At 31.6% G+C, this 21,584-nt stretch overlaps 1 protein-coding gene, 1 long non-coding RNA gene and 1 pseudogene across 3 annotated transcripts; all 3 read right to left on the reverse strand.

Moving 5' to 3' along the window:
* Positions 1–1,976: 1,976 nt before the first annotated feature.
* LOC146924501 (uncharacterized) lies at positions 1,977–4,549 on the reverse strand. The gene is made up of 2 exons (XR_015010188.1): positions 3,657–4,549; positions 1,977–3,412 (listed from the first exon to the last, which is right to left on the reverse strand). It is a non-coding gene; the product is annotated as an uncharacterized LOC146924501 (long non-coding RNA).
* A 618-nt stretch (positions 4,550–5,167) lies between these two features.
* On the reverse strand, positions 5,168–8,958 carry LOC146924502 (uncharacterized; annotated as a pseudogene). The gene is made up of 5 exons (XR_015010189.1): positions 8,783–8,958; positions 7,595–7,754; positions 6,545–6,868; positions 5,899–6,093; positions 5,168–5,813 (listed from the first exon to the last, which is right to left on the reverse strand). The product of XR_015010189.1 is annotated as an uncharacterized LOC146924502 (transcript).
* Positions 8,959–10,987: 2,029 nt separating this feature from the next.
* LOC146924503 (indole-3-acetaldehyde oxidase-like) lies at positions 10,988–18,218 on the reverse strand. Its single transcript, XM_085709518.1, has 10 exons — positions 17,953–18,218; positions 15,583–17,289; positions 15,197–15,456; positions 14,735–14,947; positions 14,392–14,610; positions 13,225–14,190; positions 12,888–12,983; positions 12,678–12,776; positions 12,064–12,253; positions 10,988–11,418 (listed from the first exon to the last, which is right to left on the reverse strand). The coding sequence occupies exons 1-10, from the start codon at positions 18,104–18,106 to the stop codon at positions 11,198–11,200; spliced, it is 4,125 nt and encodes a 1,374-aa protein (XP_085565644.1). The 5' UTR covers positions 18,107–18,218; the 3' UTR covers positions 10,988–11,197.
* Positions 18,219–21,584: the final 3,366 nt, after the last annotated feature.

The following is a 21,584-nucleotide window of genomic DNA, read 5'->3' on the forward strand; positions in this document are numbered from 1 at the left end:
AGATTGGTTGATGGCAGAATTTGTGTGTTTATAACAGTGTGTTGTTTTGAGTTTCTAACACCATTTGTTTGTAATCGAAATTTAGGTGAGACAAATAATTTTCATTGGTTCCCATAAAATGGTACTCATTACTATTCTAGATTAGGTAGTATACGATAGACTTTGATTAGACAGAACTATTCAAGTTGGTCAATTGATAATGCTATTTTTATTAATATAATTGTTACATGTACTGTTTATTACATTGTCCAATGTCATCATTTGTCTAACACATGTTTTGACTTGCATTTGAATACATAGTTACAACCCAGTTGACATAGTTAATTTCCTTAGTTAACAGCCTATGGTTTCTTAAGGGTAGTGAGTTGGTCTATTAGTTTTTATGTTGGTCACACGCTTCTGCTCATGAGTTGCTCTATTGACATTTCTCCAACTTAAATGAGTAGTTTCCAGCGTACATAAATTTGATATTCATTAATAAATTGCCTTTAATGTATTAATCAATAATTGGAGAGTTATATGAAATTCTGCCTTGTGTTACATAAATTTTCTTGTGACTATTACATCTACTTCATAAAATCCATTTTTGCTTGTTAAAAAAAAACAAAAAAAAAAAGATTCTCTGCTTAAATATAATTTAATATATCGGTGACAAATATTATTTTATCAATGTTCTCCTAAAAATATTATTTTATCAATGACAACTTATCTCGTGAATTAGAGTGAATTTCATTAGTAGCAACTTTCTGGTTCATTTGAGTTTTTAAAAAAAATTATAAATGATAACTTGTCTCGTGTATTTCACCAAAAACAACTTGTCTTATGTATCGGATTTAATTTTATCAGTGACAGCTTACCACTTGCATTTGAGTTATTTTTATAATTTTTATCAGTGACAAATTCTTTCGTGCTTAATAGTTCAATTAATCAATGTAAACTTCTTCCGTCCATTTTAATTATTTTTTAAATTTTAATCAATGTCAATTTCTTTCATACATTTTAGTTAACGATGGTTTAATGACATTGTGTAATCAAAGTTATGGTCTAAAAATAGGAACACCATTATAGTGATATCATATTTTTATACATATCAGTGAAATATATCAAATATAAATATTATTTTATCAATGACCTCTCAATAAAAATTATTTTATCAATGAGAACTTGTCTCATTTATCAGAATTGATTTCATTAGTGACGAATTGTATTAGTGAAAACATGCAAGTTCATGATAGTTTAATTGTATAAATCTCAAATAATGACACCCATTGCAAATAATTTTTTTAATAAATTGATTAAGGATCCACATTTTTTAGAGTTGGATCGGTTAAAAATATACAATTAATTTTTGAAATACATCTCCCTTTTTAATTTATACTAAGCGATCACAACCATTGATTTTTTTTTTTTTTGGCTAAGCAAGTAGAGAGGACACGCATCAAGAGGAAACACAGATATCACAACCATTGATTAAGAGTACCAATAATATTTAAAGTTTAATGGTAATGAGTTGACGGTCGAAAAATAATTTTACACGTACAACCAATTAAAACATTTTTTTAAGAGAACCAATTAAGTAACTTACATCTAATTGTAAATACTCATATCAATTTTTTCACATTTTTTTCTCAAAGATCAGCCATTTAGTTTTAGAATTTAATAACAATTGAATGTATTGTACAGCAATTGAATGTATTGTACAACATAGGCTACCAGTTTTCATTTTTTTTTTCTTTTCGGTAATCCAACTTTTAAGTTTTATAATTTATCTCTCCCACCCTTTATTATTATTATTTTTAGACAAATGCTCATTTGTTAATTTTATTCTCTCTCTTCATCAAAGGAATTTGAGAAGCTCTCCTCTTCTAACAAACCCTAGCCGCCGGATTACTGTTCACAACCTCCATATGATTAATTTTCGGCTGCCTTTGGCTGAACCACACTCATAATCTTGACCTATTCCTTATCATCTATCATTCAGATCAAATAGATTTGTAAACTTCTCAACCACCACCTTCTTGGCTAGATCTCGGCCAACATAGACAACCTTTTGAAAAATCAATACCATAAAAAGACTCTTCTCCAACTCCTCTACAAAACCCACAAAAAAGATCATAATTTGAAACACTTTCCCCGTCGACCTTCACACCAGAAATTGCGACCTCCGCGCCTGAAATTGCAACCGCCGCTGTTATGGTATGAAACTGGGTTGGTGTCTTCATCAAGGTCAAGTTCTTTACATCTTATGTTTCCATTACATGCAACAACAACAACAGTTAAAAGATGAAATTGGATCTGATTCTCTTGTATTTTGAAAAGATGTAAGAATTTCTTATGTAGATCAAATAATCTTTTTCTATTGATATTTTTTGACAATCCTTCTATTGGATTTTGATAGAAAAAATATATTTTTTTCTGAAAATCCCGAATTTTGTTTCCAGCAAAAATGAAGACTTTTTTTTTCTTCCATAATATCAATAGAAAAACCATTTTTTCTGCAAATTTTGTTTTTTTGACGTTGTTACAGAATGATGTAAACAGAAGAATTCTCTTTCTTTCTCTCTGTTTTTTTTTCTTCTAAGTCTAAATGAGGACTGTTCTTTTTAGAATATATAAAGAATTTTCTCTTTCACAGTTGAATAATAAAAAAACTCACATGTTGAATAATAAAAAATCACAGATCTGTGTATTTTAATAGCTTAATAGCAACAGGTTGTAGAAACAAATTAATGGAAGTGAAAATTGTAGACACAGTTTACATCAGACAAAATTGTTATCTATTTTGATGTTTGTAATCATCTTTATTTTCTTTTTCTTGTTCTTAATCCTTCATGGTTGTTTTTCCTTTTTATTTTTAAGCTATTTTTTTCTTATACAAAATAGTATAAACTTTATTTTTACTCAATTTTTTTTCTTTCAAAAATAATAATAAACTAAAGGAAGATTGTGTAAGTTTAGAAGTATTTGAAAAAGATTGAACAAACACCATTGATACAAAATAGTATAAACTTTATTTTTACTCAATTTTTTTTCTTTCAAAAATAATAATAAACTAAAGGAAGATTATGCAAGTTTATAAGTATTTGAAAAAGATTGAACAAACACCATTGAATCATTGATACATTCGTTTTAGGTGATACATCCATTGAATCACCTTTCCTATCCATACTTACACATTTAAGTTTGTTGTTCTCCATCTTTGTTACTTACACATTCATTTAAGTTTGTTGTTCTCCATCTTTGTTTTCTTTTTTCCCTTTTATCTTGCAACTTCAATGATACATTCATATAATCACAACAAATAAGATTGCTACTTCTTTTGGTATTTGTACTCATCTTCCTTCTCTTGTTGTTCTTACTCTTTTACAGTTATACGCACCCTCTCTGTTTCTTTCTTGTTTCTTGTTTTTTCCTGTTTTTTCCTGTAAAAAGCGAAGGGTAAAGTTTGCAAAAATATAAAGACATAACTTTATTATAGTTTGGATATGAATGTTGTTTGGTATACTTTGAGGTAGAGTTTGTTATGTCTGTGCAATTGAAAAAAATAAATTGATCTTTATATAGTTTAAGATGATGATATGAAGGACATAAAGAAGGAAGAAGTTTAGTTTGTATAGTGAAGGACATAAAGAAGAAAGAAGAATTGTTCTTGTTACCTTACATTTTCTTTACATTTCCTGCAAAAAAAAAAATGATTAAAAAGATGGAGTAGATGATGAAACATAGATATACATGATATACATATAAATTGTATCTACTTCTTTCTATTGCAATTTAATGGCTCTGTATTTCCTTTTTCTTTTCAAAACAAAAATAGAAGGAAAACATTCTTAGTATTTTAACTGTCTTTCTTTTTTTCTTCCAGTAAAAATAAGGAAAAAGTAATAGAAAAGAAAAACACATTAGGAATGGTGTTTGTATACCTTGATGTAGATCATGTGATATTGATTTAGCAAAAAGCTGTAGTCAGTTTTATTTACATGTTGATATGAAGAAAAAATTATGAAAAATATTATTTATCAAAGAAAAAGAAGAGATATTGTTACCCTTATTGTGATCTACTTTTCTTTTACACCTTCGTCAATCAAAAGAGGAAATCTACCTGCATAATAAGAAGAAAATGAAGATTAGAATCAGGGAAAAGATTGAAATAAAAATAAGAAATGGTGAGAGAGAAAGAAGATCAATGTGTTAAATGGACTATTGAATCTTGTATATAAAAGTGTGTTGAGAATAAAATGAGTTTGAATTTGAATTTCAAATTTAAGAGCCAAAAGTTTGGAGTAGAGAAGTGTGATTTTTGATTGAAAAAATTCTGACTTTATTTTGTGGTAATATGATTTAATATTTTATGTTTGAAATTTGAAATTCAAATTTAGAAGAGAGAAGAAAGTGTGGGAAATTTTTTAGGGAAGATAAAGTTTTGCTTTTTTTCAAAATGACTTTTCCAATTATGCTTTCTTTTCTCACGTGACAGAAAGACTTTCCCTTTGGAATCCAATTTGAAAAAATAAACTGCACACATGTCAATTAAAGGAGCTCCCCACTTGTCAAGCAAAGCAGCAGCCAAATGGCACACAACCATGCTGCCAGATGTCGCGCTCTTGTGCAGCGTGCACTCCTATCTTATATTATAAGAGAAGATGAAGAGACTTATTTATTCATATCATGAATCAAACTATCAAAGTAGTGATGTCAGGTGCATTTGAATGTAACATGTGTTCTTGAGTTTTCATTTTATGGACTAGATTATTAGGAGCCTGTTTGGAACACTTTTTGTTTTTAGTTTTCAAAATGTTTTAAAAACTAATTTTAGAAAAGGGATTTCAAGAAGAGAAAAAGAAAAAACTTGTTTGGTAATGTGACTTTTCAAAACTGTTTTAGAAATGAAAAAATTAGAAAATCTATTTGGTGATATAATTTTCAAAAACAGTTTTAAAAAATAGAAAATTAGAAAACTTGTTTGGTAATCAAATTTTTTAAAATCTTTTTTTAAATTTTCTTTAACCTATTATATTGCCTTTTATATAATTGTATTTTTCTTACAATTTTATCCTTAGTTACCAATCAAATTAAATTTCAAGTACTATAGTTAAATGTAGAATTTAGTCACAAAATAAATACTTTTTTTAGATACGAAGTCATAATTTGTTCAAGCAATACAAAATTGAAAAATGTGAAACACATAAAAATATTATAGCATATTAATGTCGATAACATAAACATCAAATAAGCAAACAAAAACAATCATCCACAAAATAACTAACAAAACTCCATACTCCATTGTTGCATATAAGAAAATCTAAAAAAAGCTTAATTAGTTCGATTAATTATGACGATGTACCCACATCCTATCTCTAAGATGATTCCTATCCATTGTCATCTCAGCTGCACCTTCACCAGATAACCTTGTTAAGTTTTCAACATTCGAGCTCATCCCTTCAAGGTTAGGAACCTCGTTCACCGCCTCAAGTTCTATATCATCCATTTCTTCCCTATCCTAAACAACTCATCAGGTAAATTCCACTTGCGTATGTAATTGTGAATAGCACAACAAGCAGTTACTATGAGTCTTTGCCTTGAAGGTTTGTAGGAAGGCATTAACTTTAAAATAGGAAACCTGTTTTTCAACACCCCAAAACAACGCTCAATTGTCATCCTTAAAGACGAGTGCCTGTAGTTAAATAACTCTTCCGGACTTTTTGGTTGTCTACCTTGACCTCGATATTCTTGTGCATGATATCTTTCACCTCTATAAGGGGGAAGAAAACCTCCGGTACATGGATACCCAGAATCAACAAGATAAAATGAACCTTCATCAAATAAAATACATGTTAGCTCTACTTGTTAATTTCCTCAATATAACTGCATAACTTTATGTTAGATATTAATACTTACCTTTAGGTGGCCAAGGAAATCCTGCATTTGGATTTGTAATTGCATCAAATAAAACTTTAGAATCATGTGCACTTCCTTCCCACCCCGAATATACATATGTAAATATCATGTTGAAATCACAAGCACACATGACATTCTGAGTGATTGTTGCCTTTCTACCCCTTTCTTTTGAAACTGTGCAGCTTTGGGATGTACCTGAAATGATATATGCATATCATCAATACAATGAGAATAACAGAAAGGTTCCTAAGTAAGAGAATCAATGAAATTAGAAGCAAAGAATGATCAAGATTCATGATTCTAGATAGGCTAAAGATTCCATTCTTTTATAAAATAACTCAACAATGGATCCAATCCATTTCCCAATTCCATTCTATACTACCAATACAAACATAACCCATGGCTTTGGAACTATGAAAAATATAAGGTCAAAGTCTAGACTGAGATGTAGTAGAAAACATACACTGGCAGTCAGTGAGCCTACACGAAACAAACAGTATTCAACAAAGCTTAAGCAGTACAAAAATTAAGACCCATGGCTTTGGAACTATATGATAAGAATTAAGACAAACAAGAATTGTATGCAAAATAAATAATTAAGTTTGATATCACTCATTAAAAGTGGTAAAATTCAATTAAGCCATACCTTCAGATAATTTTTCCAGACTTCTTCAGTTGCAGTAACAGTGTTTGTTTCATCATTCCAGCCAAATCCGGTGTTATGCTTCAGTGAATAGAACTCACGATACATGGCTCGCAACCTATGCATCTTTGCCTTTAGTTGATCAGCTTGATACGGTCGATTAGTTATGGTACTCAACTTATACATCATTGAGGACCATGTTCTAGTATGAAACACACCATTTGGCATATTTCCTTTTGTAACTTCATCAACCATTATGTCAATGAAAACTTTCGTTACAAAATCAGGCCAAAGCTTTGTCTCATTAATGTCAACATTAGTTGCCATCTATCATAAAAATACGCATTACAATTTAGAATAAGCATTGATCAATATTTTGCATTGAGTAATATTAGTTCTCATAACAAGTTATGTCCTATAAAAGTAGCACCAGAGAGAGCAAATAAAGCAGCAGAGAAAAGTAGCCTAGCAGAGACTCAAGGTAAAAAGTCTCATAAACAGTAAAAAGTAATGACTAAACTGTAAAAATAGAAGGTAAAAAGTCTCATTACAGAAGCAGCTCAAGCTGAGAAAACACGAATATTTCTGCTCTATCTGTCAGATACAAGACTTGGCACAAAAATAAGGCTACCTAGGTTCCGTCCAGCTTTACTAACAAGACAAGAAGTGGATTCCCCTGTTCTTTACCTGTACAACCCAGTTTGGCTAAGCTGTTTGAGCTCAATACCTCAAAGGCGACTAACAGATAATAATTTAATTAAATGCTTATTCAATTAATGGTAATCATTAGAAAACTCGTCTTATTAAAAAAATCATTAGAAAGCTTATGACATTAGCCCTAAAATTCAAAGGGTCATTTGTATTTAAAAAAAAAACTATTTCATTCTCAACATTCATTTTCATTCAAAAACTAAATTTGGAGATACAAAGCAATTGAAAAGAGAATAAAGATTAAGGTCTACAAAAGCAATTTTGATAGAAGCTTAGCTAGAAAGTAGAAATAACTCGGGCAAACGGAATATAAAAACTAAAAAATACTTGAAAGCTTCTTACCTGTGTAGTAGTGGCAGGCGCACCAGAAGAAGCAGGAGCGACCGAGGAGGAGGCATGCACGGCTGATGAAGAGGTTGCAGGCGCAACAAATGAGGAGGCAGGAGCAGTGAAACGTGGACGGTGGCTAGTGTTCTTCATACTACTTCAATGTTCCTACCAACTTAACCAACAACTCATAAATAAATAACTAAGATTAGAAATTGTTAAAACACTTTGATTCTTGACACTTCAAATAATTTATCGTGATTCATGATGAGATTCATGTCTTAAATAGATATGCAAAGAGAATCAGGCAAACCACATGAATGCTAACTCTAACACATGAATGCTAACTCTATATACCACATGAATGCTAACTCTAACACTAACACTTCAATACATATGTTAAGTAAGCCAAACAAATATGTAGCCATCTCTTAGGGAACAAGCATATCAATGCACACAAGAACTAGAAAAAGGAATATTATGAAAACTTGAGAATGATCACACTAGCTGAAATCTAATTACACTTAAGAACATCAACACTTCAAATTGAAGTCGCACTAACACAACATTGACTCATGTTACGTTCAATTACTTCAGATTTTCAAATTATTTCCGTTGGCGAGTTTTGTATCCGGTATCCGTGTGAATATTGAAAGATACAAGTTGATAGAAGCCATAATTAAATAATGTTTAACATTTTCATGAGTTGATTTCAACTTATATTCATAATTTCTTAGTTCTTTAATATAGTTTATAAAAACAGCTTATAGCAATTAGAAAAATAATTTAATGTTATTTTCTATTTTGCTATAAAAATAGCTTATGCAAGCTTATAAATTAAATAAGTGCTTATTATAATAAGCACTTATGCTATAAGCTGCAAATAAGTTTTTTTTTATCTAAACAGGAACTTAATCCAGACCTATAAGCTGCAAATATCAATCACATAAGCTGCAAATAAGTTTTTTATCAAAATGAATCAGAGTTTATCAAACACAACAACATATAAAAAGCATTACAAATTTCGAATTCTACCGCAATCTCAAATTTACATAGATCTAAAAAACACAAAATCATAGAACGGAAAATCATAGATCTAAAAACACAAAATCAAGTAAAAAAATCGCTATATTAGGTGCAAAATTCTGAATCAAAGAACAAAAATTAATTTAAAAATGAAAAAAATTAGGTGTGAGATGTAACCTGAGAAAACCGCAGAGAAGAAGAGGCACGGTAGAGAAGAAGAAGCGCGGTGGAGAAGAAGAAGCAAGGTGTAGATGGAAGAAAAATCACGGCGGAGATCGGAGAAGAATCGCCGTCGAAATCGCCATTTTCGCTTCTCAGTGTTCTCGCGTTAGTTTTTCTGCAAAATGAGGAATGATTTTTGATCCAAATTTTTTTGATAAAAAAATGATAATACCCCTGGACTTCAAACATAATTACAACTATGCCATTGAGAAAAGTGACACTTTTCTCCGTGTTTTCACTTTTCTTATTTTTTACTCTATTTTAAAAACTAAAAACTAAAAACAGAAAAGCAAAACCCATTTTTGCTCTTTCACTTTTTTAGTTTCCAAAACTAAAAAACCCAAAACACTTTTCTAAAATTATATTTTAAAAATAAGTAATCAAACAAGTTTTTAACTTTTTAATTTTTAAAAACTAAAAAAGTGTTTTTAAAAAGTGTTTCAAACAGGCCCAAGATCTCGCTTTCGCATCTTGATTTTTTCTCTTCTTCTTAAGCCTCCGGTTTCTTGAGAAAAAACCTTTGAAAATTTAAAATTTGGCCAATTTATAACTTAAAAAGATAACGTTCATTTTCATTGATTTGGGTCCCTTGCATAATACGGATAACTTGTTAAATATAGGGTTAATTATGTTTCTAGTCCCTATAAAATAGCGACCTTGTAAGTTTAGTCCCTACTTAATTTTAATAGCATTTTTAGTCCCTAATTTTGTTTTTCTGCACTGAGTATTAGTCCCTACTCAATTCAAATTTGTTTAATTTATGCTTAAATTCTTAAATTTTTGAACAATTTTTTTCAGACATGTTTAGAACATTACTAAAAGTTCGTCTGCAAAAAATTATTGCAAAATTTGATTTCTACATCCAGATTTTATTACTTTTTATCTTTAACTTTTGTCGTTTTAAAAAATTCATATTTAATTCATTTCATGTCAGAAAATTCTAAATTTTAGTAAACGAACCTTTCATAGTGTTCTAATCTTGTCTCAAAAAAATCGTTCAAAAATTTAAGAGTTTAAGGATAATTAATCAAACTTTGTTTTAGCAGGGACTAAAATTATAAGTAAATTTTTTTTATAGGGACTAAAAATACTATTAAAATTAAGTAGGGACTAAACTTACAAGGTCGCTATTTTATAGGGACTAGAAACATAATTAACCCTTAAATATATAAATTATATAAAACTGGCCTAAGATATTGGTTTTATTAATTTATTCAAAAATTAATGAAAATTAGTCGAACAAATATGTAAGTGAACTAAAAATTAGTTTATAGGTACGGCTTGAAATTTACTCATGTGGTTAGCATTCAACGGATTTATGGTAAATTATCAATAATCCTTCGAATGTAATTTAGACTTCACCTAGCTAAGATATTTCATAAACAGAATAAATTTAATTTATGGCCCTCAAGTTTTACAATTATGCTATTTTGGTCCTCCAAATTTAAAATGAGCGATTTGATCCTTCAAGTTTGTCGATTTCTTATTTACCACCTCTCCCTCATATTTTGACCAAACTTTGATTTTTTATTTTTTTTACACATGACGTGTTCTGATTTGTTGAAGTGAAAATTAATTATATGAATATTAAAATAACACTTATAATAAGCAAAAAGTCTCAATCAATCTCCCTCATCTCCATCCACCTCCCCATTCATGACGCAATGGTCGACCTTAAGAATCGTTATAACTTTGGGACGTAATACTTCATTGTATTAGTTTAAGAATCGTTATAACTTTTTAATTGAATCAAACTTAATAAAAAAAATTGAATTATATCATTTAAAAATTTGCTAGTAATAGCTATGCAATCTTCTTGGTTCAAAACATTAAAACTATATTTTTTTTTATGAAGCACCAACATAAACTCGGACGCAAGACAATGACATTAATAATAATTTAAAAAAACAAATTAATTGAAAGTAACCACTTTGTGTCGATGTCATGTTGGACTTCAACACATGTTGGACATGGAATACGCATAGTGTCGTGATTCAAAGCATGCTTCATCACCTTTGTTAGTTCATATTCATTAATTTCTATCATTCATACACAAACCCTTTTGATGTTAGCTGTGGCAAACTCCAATTGTTGTGCTTAATCTTTTCTTCCATTAATCAGGTCTGTTAAGTTTAGAAATAAACGAATTGGTGTATAATATACTCTAATTACAACTATGAAATATATCAAAAATATTTACCATTCAATACAGTCTTTTCTATACATCAATTATTGAGTGTCACAAATAGGCCTGCCTTTTTTACAAGGTTCAGATAAAATTCATCAAATGATAACTTGATAAGTGTCACAAACAATGCATTGATATTCCAAGCTTGTATTCACATAATAATGATGTATGATTGAATTCCTTTACTTGTTGTCCATTTTCCATTCTAAGTATCTTTGTACAATGTCTAGTCCAATGACTTCCTTTACTACAGGCATGGTTGCAGGGACCCCCAACTGAAATGCTGAATCTGATCCATCATCTAAGTTGCTCCATGATAGGAGCTGTTTCCTGGCTTCTTTGACAGCTGATCTTGTGGCACAGTGAACTGAAGCTGCTAGAAGCAAGGGTGGCTCACCAGATGCTGCAATGCAACCAACAAATATCAGTTATAATTTTATTTTTCTATTCAAGATTTTTAAACCAACATATTTTTGTTTTCTATTATCAGACATTTTATTTTAAAGTTACTATTATGGAGGCATAACATCAGGTATTTTTTAATGAACCGTAGTGTCCCAGGGTTGAACGTTATTGACCTTTGACGGCAGTATACTGTTCTAGAGGTCAGGGTGTTTAGGGTTTATGTCGATTGAATATGACTCGGTTTTTCCTTGGCTATCGTCCCCCTTTTAAGATAGGCGAGGCTTCGTGAAATCCGGTGGGGATCACACACAACGTTAAGGTCCTGCATTGCAGGCCTAATATCGTACTTGGGTCTTGTTCGGATCATGCGTCATTGGGATGGGCCGATCAAAATAAGGGTGGCCCAAGGACTTTAGTTTTCTCTATGTTCAGCAAAGATTCTAGGACGGTCCTTGAGCTCATAGGACAATCTGCCTAATTTGATAGAATTTTTGTGGCAAAGATTCTAGGACTTTAGCCAAATTTTTGATCTCACAAAATTCCATGTTTCAACTTTCAATCGTAAGTTATATGCATTATGAGGGGGAAAACAAAATTGTAGACAAGTTTAATACTTAAATTTTGGAAAAGTTTTTGGACATACCCTTTGAGGAGAGAACTCTATGTTGGTGATGCTCACTGTTGAGGATTTCAACATTGAACTGTTGAGGAATAGTGTCTATTGTTGGGATTTTGTAGTTCCATGTTCCATCTTGCAAAACCAAACCATCAAGGTTTGTTTCATACTCTTCAAGCATGAAAAATCCTAACCCCTGTATGAAAGCTCCTTCAATCTGCAAGATGCAATTATATGATTACCAAAGGATATCATGAAAACAAACCAAAGCATTCCATTCTTTCTGCATTTCACAATTTTATTTTACTTTAAAAACTCAATTATTTTGCAACTAAACAAGAAATTGTAAATAATCATATAATAGCAGTCATTGTGGAGTCGATTTTTAATATAGTTATGATATCAAATTAAGTTTTCAGTTAGGCATGCCGTGCCTTAGTTGACCTTGCATAAAAGGCCTCACTGATGAAGCATTTACACAGAAGCAAAAACCGAATACTACACTGACATATAGACTGGTAAAAATCTAACAAAATTAAAGTGATTGAACGTAATCACATTTGTGTCGAACATTGGACGCGCCTTCAATTTAAAGTGTTGATGCTACATAGGGATTTACAATACGTATGTGTGTGTATTACCTGTCCTAAATCCACAGCAGGGTTGAGACTTTGTCCACAGTCATAAATAATATCTGTTTGCAAAAATCTGGTTTCTCCTGTCAGAAGATCTATTTCCACCTGAGAATCAATTTCCATTATTTAGTATAGAATTATATGATAATTTGGTTCATTTACTTCAGTAATATGGCTTGTGTGATTCGAGATATTATGCATAAGAAACAAACTCACCTCACTAACTGCAGCGCCATAATTGATGTACTTAACGGAATTACTACCGGGCACAAAATATGAAGAAGCTGATAAATTCACAGCTTGCATGTATGCCTGTACATTAATGAACTGTCAGTAACATGAACTGTCACATAAAGTTGCATAAAGATATCAACAAATACTCACTTTGGTCTTACATATAAGCAAAAAATAATTATCTCGCACTTCTTAAGAAAATTAGTTGATCATATTTAATATTCTCAAAATAATAAAAAAAGTAACTGTATTATCCAAATCGTTCCTCATGGAACTTGTTCAAAGTAGGGCTAGATCGTTTTTATTTTACACTAGTTACCTGAAGAATAAGATCCTCCCACTTGATAGAACTCATTTGCTCTTGGAGCTTCTCCTTGATAGGTTTTAGTCTTTCAACTAAGATATTGCAGCTAAGCCTAACTGCTGCACAACTTGCTTCTGATGTAGTGCTCCCAGCAGTTAATCCACCTTGAATCATACTCAAGGTATCAGATTGTACAACCCTCACTTTATCCAAAAGACTTTCAGTTCCATTACACTGAACTGTACCTAGCGCGAACGCAGCCATTTGTTTCACCTTTGTCCATAAACCCTGACCCATTTCAATTCCTCCAACTTCAACAACAACAGAACCATCAGATAAAATACTAACTTTTCCTGGAGTTGGTCTTAGACTAAGCTCATACAACACCGGTACTCGAGATATTCCTCTTTTCTTCCAAATATTAAGTCTATTAAACTCTTTCACTTTGTCTACTCTCAGTTCATAGTTTGCAGAAACAGCTAACTTGTTCCATATTAAAGGCATGGTATATTCAAGTGGTTCACCACAAGAATTATCATAGAATTTCTTAAGACTTGTGTAGGTGTGAAGATTAATGCTTCTAACAGAATCCACTTCCATCGAAAGTGTAGCTGCAACATTTTCTATTATACCTTCAGCGATGAATGATCCCTGCGTGTCACCTGGCCCCCTCACTGCAGATCTACTAGGATGATTTGTTCTGCATAACTTTATATCTAAAGAGAGTGCACCCCAGTCATACTTTTTAAGCGCACCAGCTATGTTGTTTGGCATTATTGCACTAACATCGGGATAAATCCCAGCGTTGACCAATATCTCAAGGTGTAAGGCAGTAATCATTCCATTATCCTTAAATCCGACACTGTATGTTATCTTCATTGGATGTCTTCCTCCGGCCATTATCATATCTGTCTTTCGATTTTGATACATTCTTACAGGTCGCTGTAATTTTTGTGCTGCGAGTGCACAGGATACAGCACCCTGCAAATGACATGACATGTCACGCACACAAAAGGGAGAGGTTAAAGCATGTGATATACTTTGAAACAAGAAGAAAACAAAAATGACAAAGGATAAAAATATTTTATGTTCGTAAGTAAATAACATGCTACATTAGTGATAAGACTTTTATAATAATGAATAAAATTTGTAAAAAAGAAGTAAAAACAACTAAAAACTTACAGGTATTGCTTTCATGCCCTTTCCTCCAAAACCTCCTCCAACCCTTCTTGTAATTACTCTAACATTATTTTCAGGAATGCCAAGGCATCTTGCTATAGTAGAATGTGCATACTCGGGGCTTTGACTTGACAAGTAAACAGTTATGCAATTGTCTTCATCGGGTACAGCGAGCGCGGTATGTGTCTCCATATAGAAATAGTATTGAGATCCAAGTTTTATCTGAGTTTCATTGATAGATGATGACAACAAATATATTTTATGAATAAACAACGACATTCATTATTCATAAGCTAATTTAAACATTATATCAAGAACTACAAACAAACTTATATTGCGCGTGTACCTCAGCAGAAACAATCTTGTGATCTGCTTCAGCCATTCCTTTTGATACATCACCAATTTGATTTTTTGGGCGTAAAAATGGAGGAACTTCAAAAAAACTAGATCTTTCAACAGCAGCTTCAACACTTAGGATAGGTGGTTCAAGATTTTCAAGACTGTAATCAACAACAGAGGAGTTTGCAGCCATATCTGCAAGTTTCTGAGTATCTGCAACCTAAAGAAGCCATTCGAAGACGAAATGGAAGTTGTAAATAAATGAAACAGATTGTAAATAACATGCATTGTAATTATTTTTTAATATTTGTATTCAGCCTATTAATCAGGCTCGTCAGGTTTAGATTAGAATAGTCTATATAAAAGAATTACTGCTTGTGATCTAATTACAACTTTGAGATATATCAGAAATCTTTTCAACACAGAAGATCGTTCATTTTGGATCAAAATACGGGATTTAAGAACTCACCACAAATGCAAGACGATCTCCAACACATCTAGCAATCTCTTCGGCAAATAAAGGTTCTGCACCGAATCTACTCTTTGCTCCAAGATTCTCCCCACCATCGGGAATGTCTTTACTTGTAAGGATGTCCCTCACTGCTTCAAGTTCCAATTCTTGCCCAAGTTTTATACTTGTTATCTTTGCCAATGGTTTTGCACTATAAATATATGCTCCATGTAGGCAATTTGTTGGTGATGGAATGTCGTCCACATATACAGCCTCGCCTATATGTGATTTATTCAGAAATATGTACATGTTACAAACACATACAAGATCAACTAAATATGTAAAAGTAATAATTAACAGGAATCTGTGAACAACATGTAATTCAAAACTTGATTGAAACAAACCTGAAGCTTGTAGCGCAGCACCAGATTTTGTGACTGGCTCGCCAATCGGATTATACTCGGTGCCTGCTTCAAAGACTTGCTTCCCGGACGACAATAAAGTAGGAAATCTGTTATGCTTAACCTGCTTCTGATTCTCTTTTATGTCGGAAGCCTCGGCCGAAGGCAAATGAGTATATCCATTTAAATAACCATTGGTTTTCCTTGCAGGACTTTCAATCAGTGAATTAAAGAACTGAAAAATAAAACTGACAGCTAAACTCGAAAGGTAACCATGTGTCGAGGTTTCATCTTGAGGTGTAATAGCGGCAGTATCCGTAAGCAAGTTGATAGCCTCATACAGGTTGCTAACACTTAACAACTTTCCTGATAAGAACTTCTCAACATGTTTAGCTCTGATTGCATGCTTATTCCTAAAACCACCAAAAGACAACCTACAAGTATCTATCATGGTTTCATGAGTATCCTTGCAAGGAGACACCTGAACAAGGAAAGCAGCATTTAAGTAAGAAAGCGCGTTTCCAAGCGGTCGAGGAGAAGCACGGTAGGTTTCAAAGAGGACTTTACTACTTCTTGTCTCCGAAGATTCGCTTGTATAGAGTTCGATACTAGGAATCTTAATGCTTAAAAGAACACTTTCAAAACCTAACGGTGGTCTCTCGAGAAACTCCTCCAATGTGAGCCATTCAAACTTTGCACCAGTCATTATGTGAACCATTGAATCCACAGCAAGAAGTATAGTAACTATATCCGAAGGAAACTTGCTCTTTTGAGCCATCACCAGATTGCCACCTACACTAGCCGTGTTCCGAATAAAACCCGTTGCAACTTTGCTCATATGATCAGCAATCTTTTCAAGTATCATCACAAAATCTGAGATAAAATCACTCTTGCTTTCTTTCTGTAATGCTTCAATTGCTTTAGATATACTCACTGCTGCTCCAATTTCAATCCCTGATTGATCCGTTTTGATTTTTGAAAGCTCAGAAATTCCACTTATATCAATATACTTATCATAGCCTTGTTTATCTTTGTAATATCCCATACCAGTATTATTAACAACAACTTTTATCTTGGTTTCATTGGCATGGTTTAATTCAAATAAACTTTGAAGTTCCTCTAAACTAGTAGGTTTATGCCAACTGTGTTGTTTCTCAGAAGCTATAAACAAATCATGTTTGACTTCCTTCAAAAACATAGGAAATTCGATATTCTTGTGATCACGATCGTATCGAGGCAACTTACTAAGCTTCGATTCTTTGCTCTCTCCCTTTTTCCAGAAAGAGTTCAAACCGAGATCCTCCATATCAACATCAGCTGCAAAACTTTTGCAGGCATCAGCAATCGGTCGGTAACCAGTGCAGCGACAAAGATTCCCTGCAATAGATTTTTCAGCCTTGGAAACGGTGATTTTTGAGACACCAGGTGGTGGCTCAGGAGAATTGCTCTTGTCAGCGTTGACAAGAGCACCGAAGAGGGAAACAGACATTCCGGGAGTACAGAAACCGCATTGAGAAGCATGGAATCCTGCAAATCTTTCATGAATTGAATGGAATCCTTGTTTGCTGTTTCCAATGCCTTCACTTGTTGTTATTGAACATCCATGTATGCTGCAAAGTAGTGTGAGACAAGAGCTCGCAGTAAAATCCTCCACTCTATCGAGCAACGGATCATATTTGGAGATTAAAACTACACAAGCTCCACAACCACCTGCAACCAACCATGCCAAAGCATGAATTTCCAAAGTTGAAAAGAAAATTGAGGACTATTACGAGTTTATTAACGATGTACATCGAATTATATTTCATCCTGTTGTTTTTCGTAAAATATCTGCATCTGGCAGATATGATTGAATGTTTTTGTAAAACATTTTACATATCAATAAGTACATAGTAATTACATTCTAAAAACAAAAGATAACATTCCAATTCTTTTCTCAAATCTCGTGGTAAAAGAGCTTCAATTTCTTCTTCTTCTTTAAAATATGAACAAAAATTATCGATATAGTTGAAGGATCATAGGAACCAGTACAAACATGTATATATAAACATTCCTTAGGCCTTAAACTATGATTAAAGCAATCAGAGTTTTAATATTTAACTCTTGTATTATATATTTGCTTCTGATTTGTTTATTTCACCAACTCAACTTACAGAATCATAAAAAGTATTATATTAATCATATTGAAACATAAATAAAGGATAATTCATTAGAATCAGTATCGAAATTGTTGAAACTTAAAAAAATAATACAAAGTCAAACAAAGAAATAAAAAATAATTATCAAGTCAGTATTATCAAGCTTATTGAAATTAAAATATCAGAAACCAAATCCAAAGAAGCCAGAAAAATTCAATATATATGATGAATATACCTTCACCACAACCGAGTTTAACACTCTTGAATTGAGTTTGAGTACGTAAGAACTGAAGCAAAGTAGTTGATGGATCAACTTTGGATAACTCAAACTTTTCACCATTGACACAGAAAATCAAACTTGTTTGATTCTCACTCTTCTTCACGTCCATACTTCACTTACTGGTTTTCAGACAAATACAACTTCAAACTCTTATCTGTTTGTAAAATTTCTATCTTATAAAAAAAAATGATAATATTTTATCTTATATTTAGAAATGTGGTGGTGAGGTGAACAAAGTATCCATTCATATATCCATAACAGTATCACTAAGTTTCATTTTCAACACAATGAGAGAGTTTGTCAAAAAGAAAATCTCGAAGATTGCTTACGTATACTATTTTGTCCTCTAATGATTACCCATGAAATCCGTATTCTTTCATGTTTTAATATGGTGGACCAAAGAAATAGTGGTTGGTCACACACACATAAATAAATATTTTTTTAATAATAAAAAGGAAATTGATAAAAAAGATGATTGAATATTTTGAAGAGAATTTTTTTATGTGTGTCCAAACATTATTGATTTGGTCTTGTGACCATGAAAGAATACCTCATGTTTTATAGTCTTATATGTGTATAAAAAGTAATGTTAGGAATATTCTCTTCTTAACCCTCTCTCCTTAATATTGATTCTTATATTGGAAAAATTTATGTGGGTATTACCATTTTATTTAGGATCCATTTTTAAAATGTGATACCACGTGAATTTTGTGTGGGTTAGAAAATGTTAAAAAGAGAGTGTCGGTGACACTCATATATGTATAAATTATACATGGTTTCAAACTCTCTAAGCACTGCGTCAAAAAAATAAAACTTTAACCCCTATTTACCATTATTAACTAAGGAATAGTAAAAAAAATTGACAATAACTAAGGAATCACATATAGTAATTATATTTTAAAATGTATGTAGTCAATGTTCTAAAATCAACAAAATGTTCTTTTAATACAAATTCTTTATTTTTTTAGCTTTATTATAATTATCTTTAGAACACTTATTAGCATGATATATTAACTAAAATGAAATATTTGTAATTTAATAACTTAAATGGAGCATACCTAAACTCCTTTTAAACACTCCATGGAAATTAGTTTTAATTTGTAATTTAATAAAATATATATGATGAATATACCTTCACCACAATTTAACACTCTTGAATTGAGTTTGAGTACGCAAGAACTCAAGCAAAGGGAGTGATGGGTCGACATTGGATAGCTCAAACTTGTCACCATTGACACAGAAAACCAAACTTGTTTGATTCTTCTCACTCTTCTTCTTCATTTCCGTACTTCACTAACTTTCAAACTCTTGTCTATTTTTGTGTTTCAATTATAGCTGGCAAAGGTTTTCCTTCGTATTTTTTGTACGAAAAAGTTATTTTTATTTTTTATTTTAAAGTAATGATAATAATATAATAGAAATGTGGTGGTGAGTGATGAACGTGTATCATTTCATATCAATCGTTTTCATCGAGAAAATTTGTCAAAACATGAGATGGATACCAGTTTTTTTACTAATAATAGAAGTAAAGTTTTGTCCACGTTTAGAATTAGGTTGGTTCCAACCAACTAATACTCCCTCCGTTTCAAAATAAATGTTGTTTTAGGTGTTTACACACATATTAAGAAATGTAATGATTAAGAGAAAGAGAATGGTTAATTTACCAAATTATCCTTATTAACTATTGGTTAGTTTTAAAAGTAATATTTTGGAAGTATTGTGCAGAGTATTAATTGGAGGGTACAATTGAAAAGAAAAAGTTATTATTGCATTGGAAACTGAAAGCAACACTCATTTTGAAACAAATTTTTTTGGCTAAAACGACACTCATTTTGAAACGGTGGGAGTAGTAAATTTGTATTGGATTCAACAATTTTTAAACTTTTAAAAAGTCAAATTCATCATTTTTCATCATTTCTCAATACAATATTTTTATTTTTATCATTTATACAAAAATAGTGATTACTTACCTCTAGTCTTACATACTCCCTCCGTCCCAGTATAATTGACCTACTTTAGTTTTTCACACAGATTAAGAAAAGTGTATAAATGAAGGGAAAAGTGGAATATATTGTATTGGGAATGATAAAAGTAGTATTATTTAGTGTTATATTGTATTGGAAATGATGAAAGTTGTATTGAAAATTGAAATGGGTCAGTTATTTTGGGACACTTTTTTTTAGAAAATGGGTCAGTTATTCCGGGACGGAGGGAGTAATCCTAATCCTAATTAGATTAGATTAACCTTGTAGTGCTGTGACCAGTTTATCCTTGACACACGGCATTCTATGTACATTAATAATTTATGCCTCTAAAACTAAATGCATATTTGGTTCTTTTGTGATTAAAATTGATTTTGTTGTTTGTAAATAGAGTGATAAGCATCACATAAAACACATACAATTGTGAGGTTCTGAGTTTAAATCTAATAAAAGTGTTCAGCTTAGCAATATGTGCTAATGTTTGAATACATTTATGTAAAAATGAGTTGAACAATAAATTTCAATGTAAAAATCATGCTCAGAGTCAGATTTGATATAGACTTAAATAATCCAAGCTGTAACACCCCGTTTTCCCAACGTAAAAATTTCATAATTAAAAATCAGAGTAATTCAACTTTAACGGAATGCTACACTTCTTAAAAATTCATAAACTGAATAAATAGCAATTTATTCTTCAAAATCATTTAACATAAGTAATTCAAAACTTTGCAGCGGAATTAGTTCATTCAACATAAAAAGTCTTTGCCACGCAGGCCTCATCAGAAAATCTCATAAGTCTTAGTTCAATATTTATTCATAAAAGTTCATAAACAATACGTAAGGAATAGAAGTAAAGTCAAGTCTCATCCCGTTACGTATCAGAGCACCTAGACACACATGTGAGGAGTCCACTCACGACGCCTCTAATCTTGATTACCTGCAAGTTACCCATACGAAGAGCAACATTTCCAAGCAGAGGGGTGAGATTTCTCAAACAATAATATAAAGCATATAAATCATGTAAAGTACATTCAACAACTTAAACATCCTATAATTCATTAATCATATCTAGCAACTTAAACTTCCTTAACTAGTATCATTATTCTTCCTACAATAGTCATATACTTCATATTATATCATCATATAAATATCATCACATATCTACAAATATTAGTCATAAGCATTATCATATATTCCTTTTAATCATAGCATCTTAATCATAGACATAAACATCATCATATAACATCAAGTACTAATCATAACCATAGTCATCAAATCATAATCATCAACTCATAAACAAACATCATCATCAAAATGATGAGTCATAGATAGTCATATTTATTGCCTTATTTAGTTTAGTTTTATTTTAGATTTGATTTAGTTTTATTGCATTTTATTTTATATTAGAATATTTTACTTCAAATTGTCTTTTGTTTTATTTTAGGAATAAATATATGGTGGAAGGTGCCTTGGAGTGAAAGAAAGAGGACTGGAGCAAATACAGCACAAGAATACGAAGATACGGGGCAAAAATATATTTCCCCAAACTCAGAAGCTTGGCACGGCCCGTGCCAACATGTGGCACGGCCGTGCGCGATCCCAGGA

The sequence above is a fragment of the Medicago sativa genome, chromosome 5 (genome assembly GCF_051527215.1).
Source record: "Medicago sativa cultivar Bolivia chromosome 5, Bolivia_mono, whole genome shotgun sequence".
NCBI classification, from domain to species: domain Eukaryota; kingdom Viridiplantae; phylum Streptophyta; class Magnoliopsida; order Fabales; family Fabaceae; genus Medicago; species Medicago sativa.

Coding starts and splice junctions, on each gene's coding strand:
- LOC146924503 (XM_085709518.1), bottom strand. CDS start 18,106: ATGGACGTGAAGAAGAGTGAGAATCAAACAAGTTTGATTTTCTGTGTC. Junction 17,290..17,952: donor TAAACTCGGTTGTGGTGAAG/GTATATTCATCA, acceptor GGTTGGTTGCAG/GTGGTTGTGGAGCTTGTGTA. Junction 12,984..13,224: donor GGGAGGATCTTATTCTTCAG/GTAACTAGTGTA, acceptor ATTAATGTACAG/GCATACATGCAAGCTGTGAA.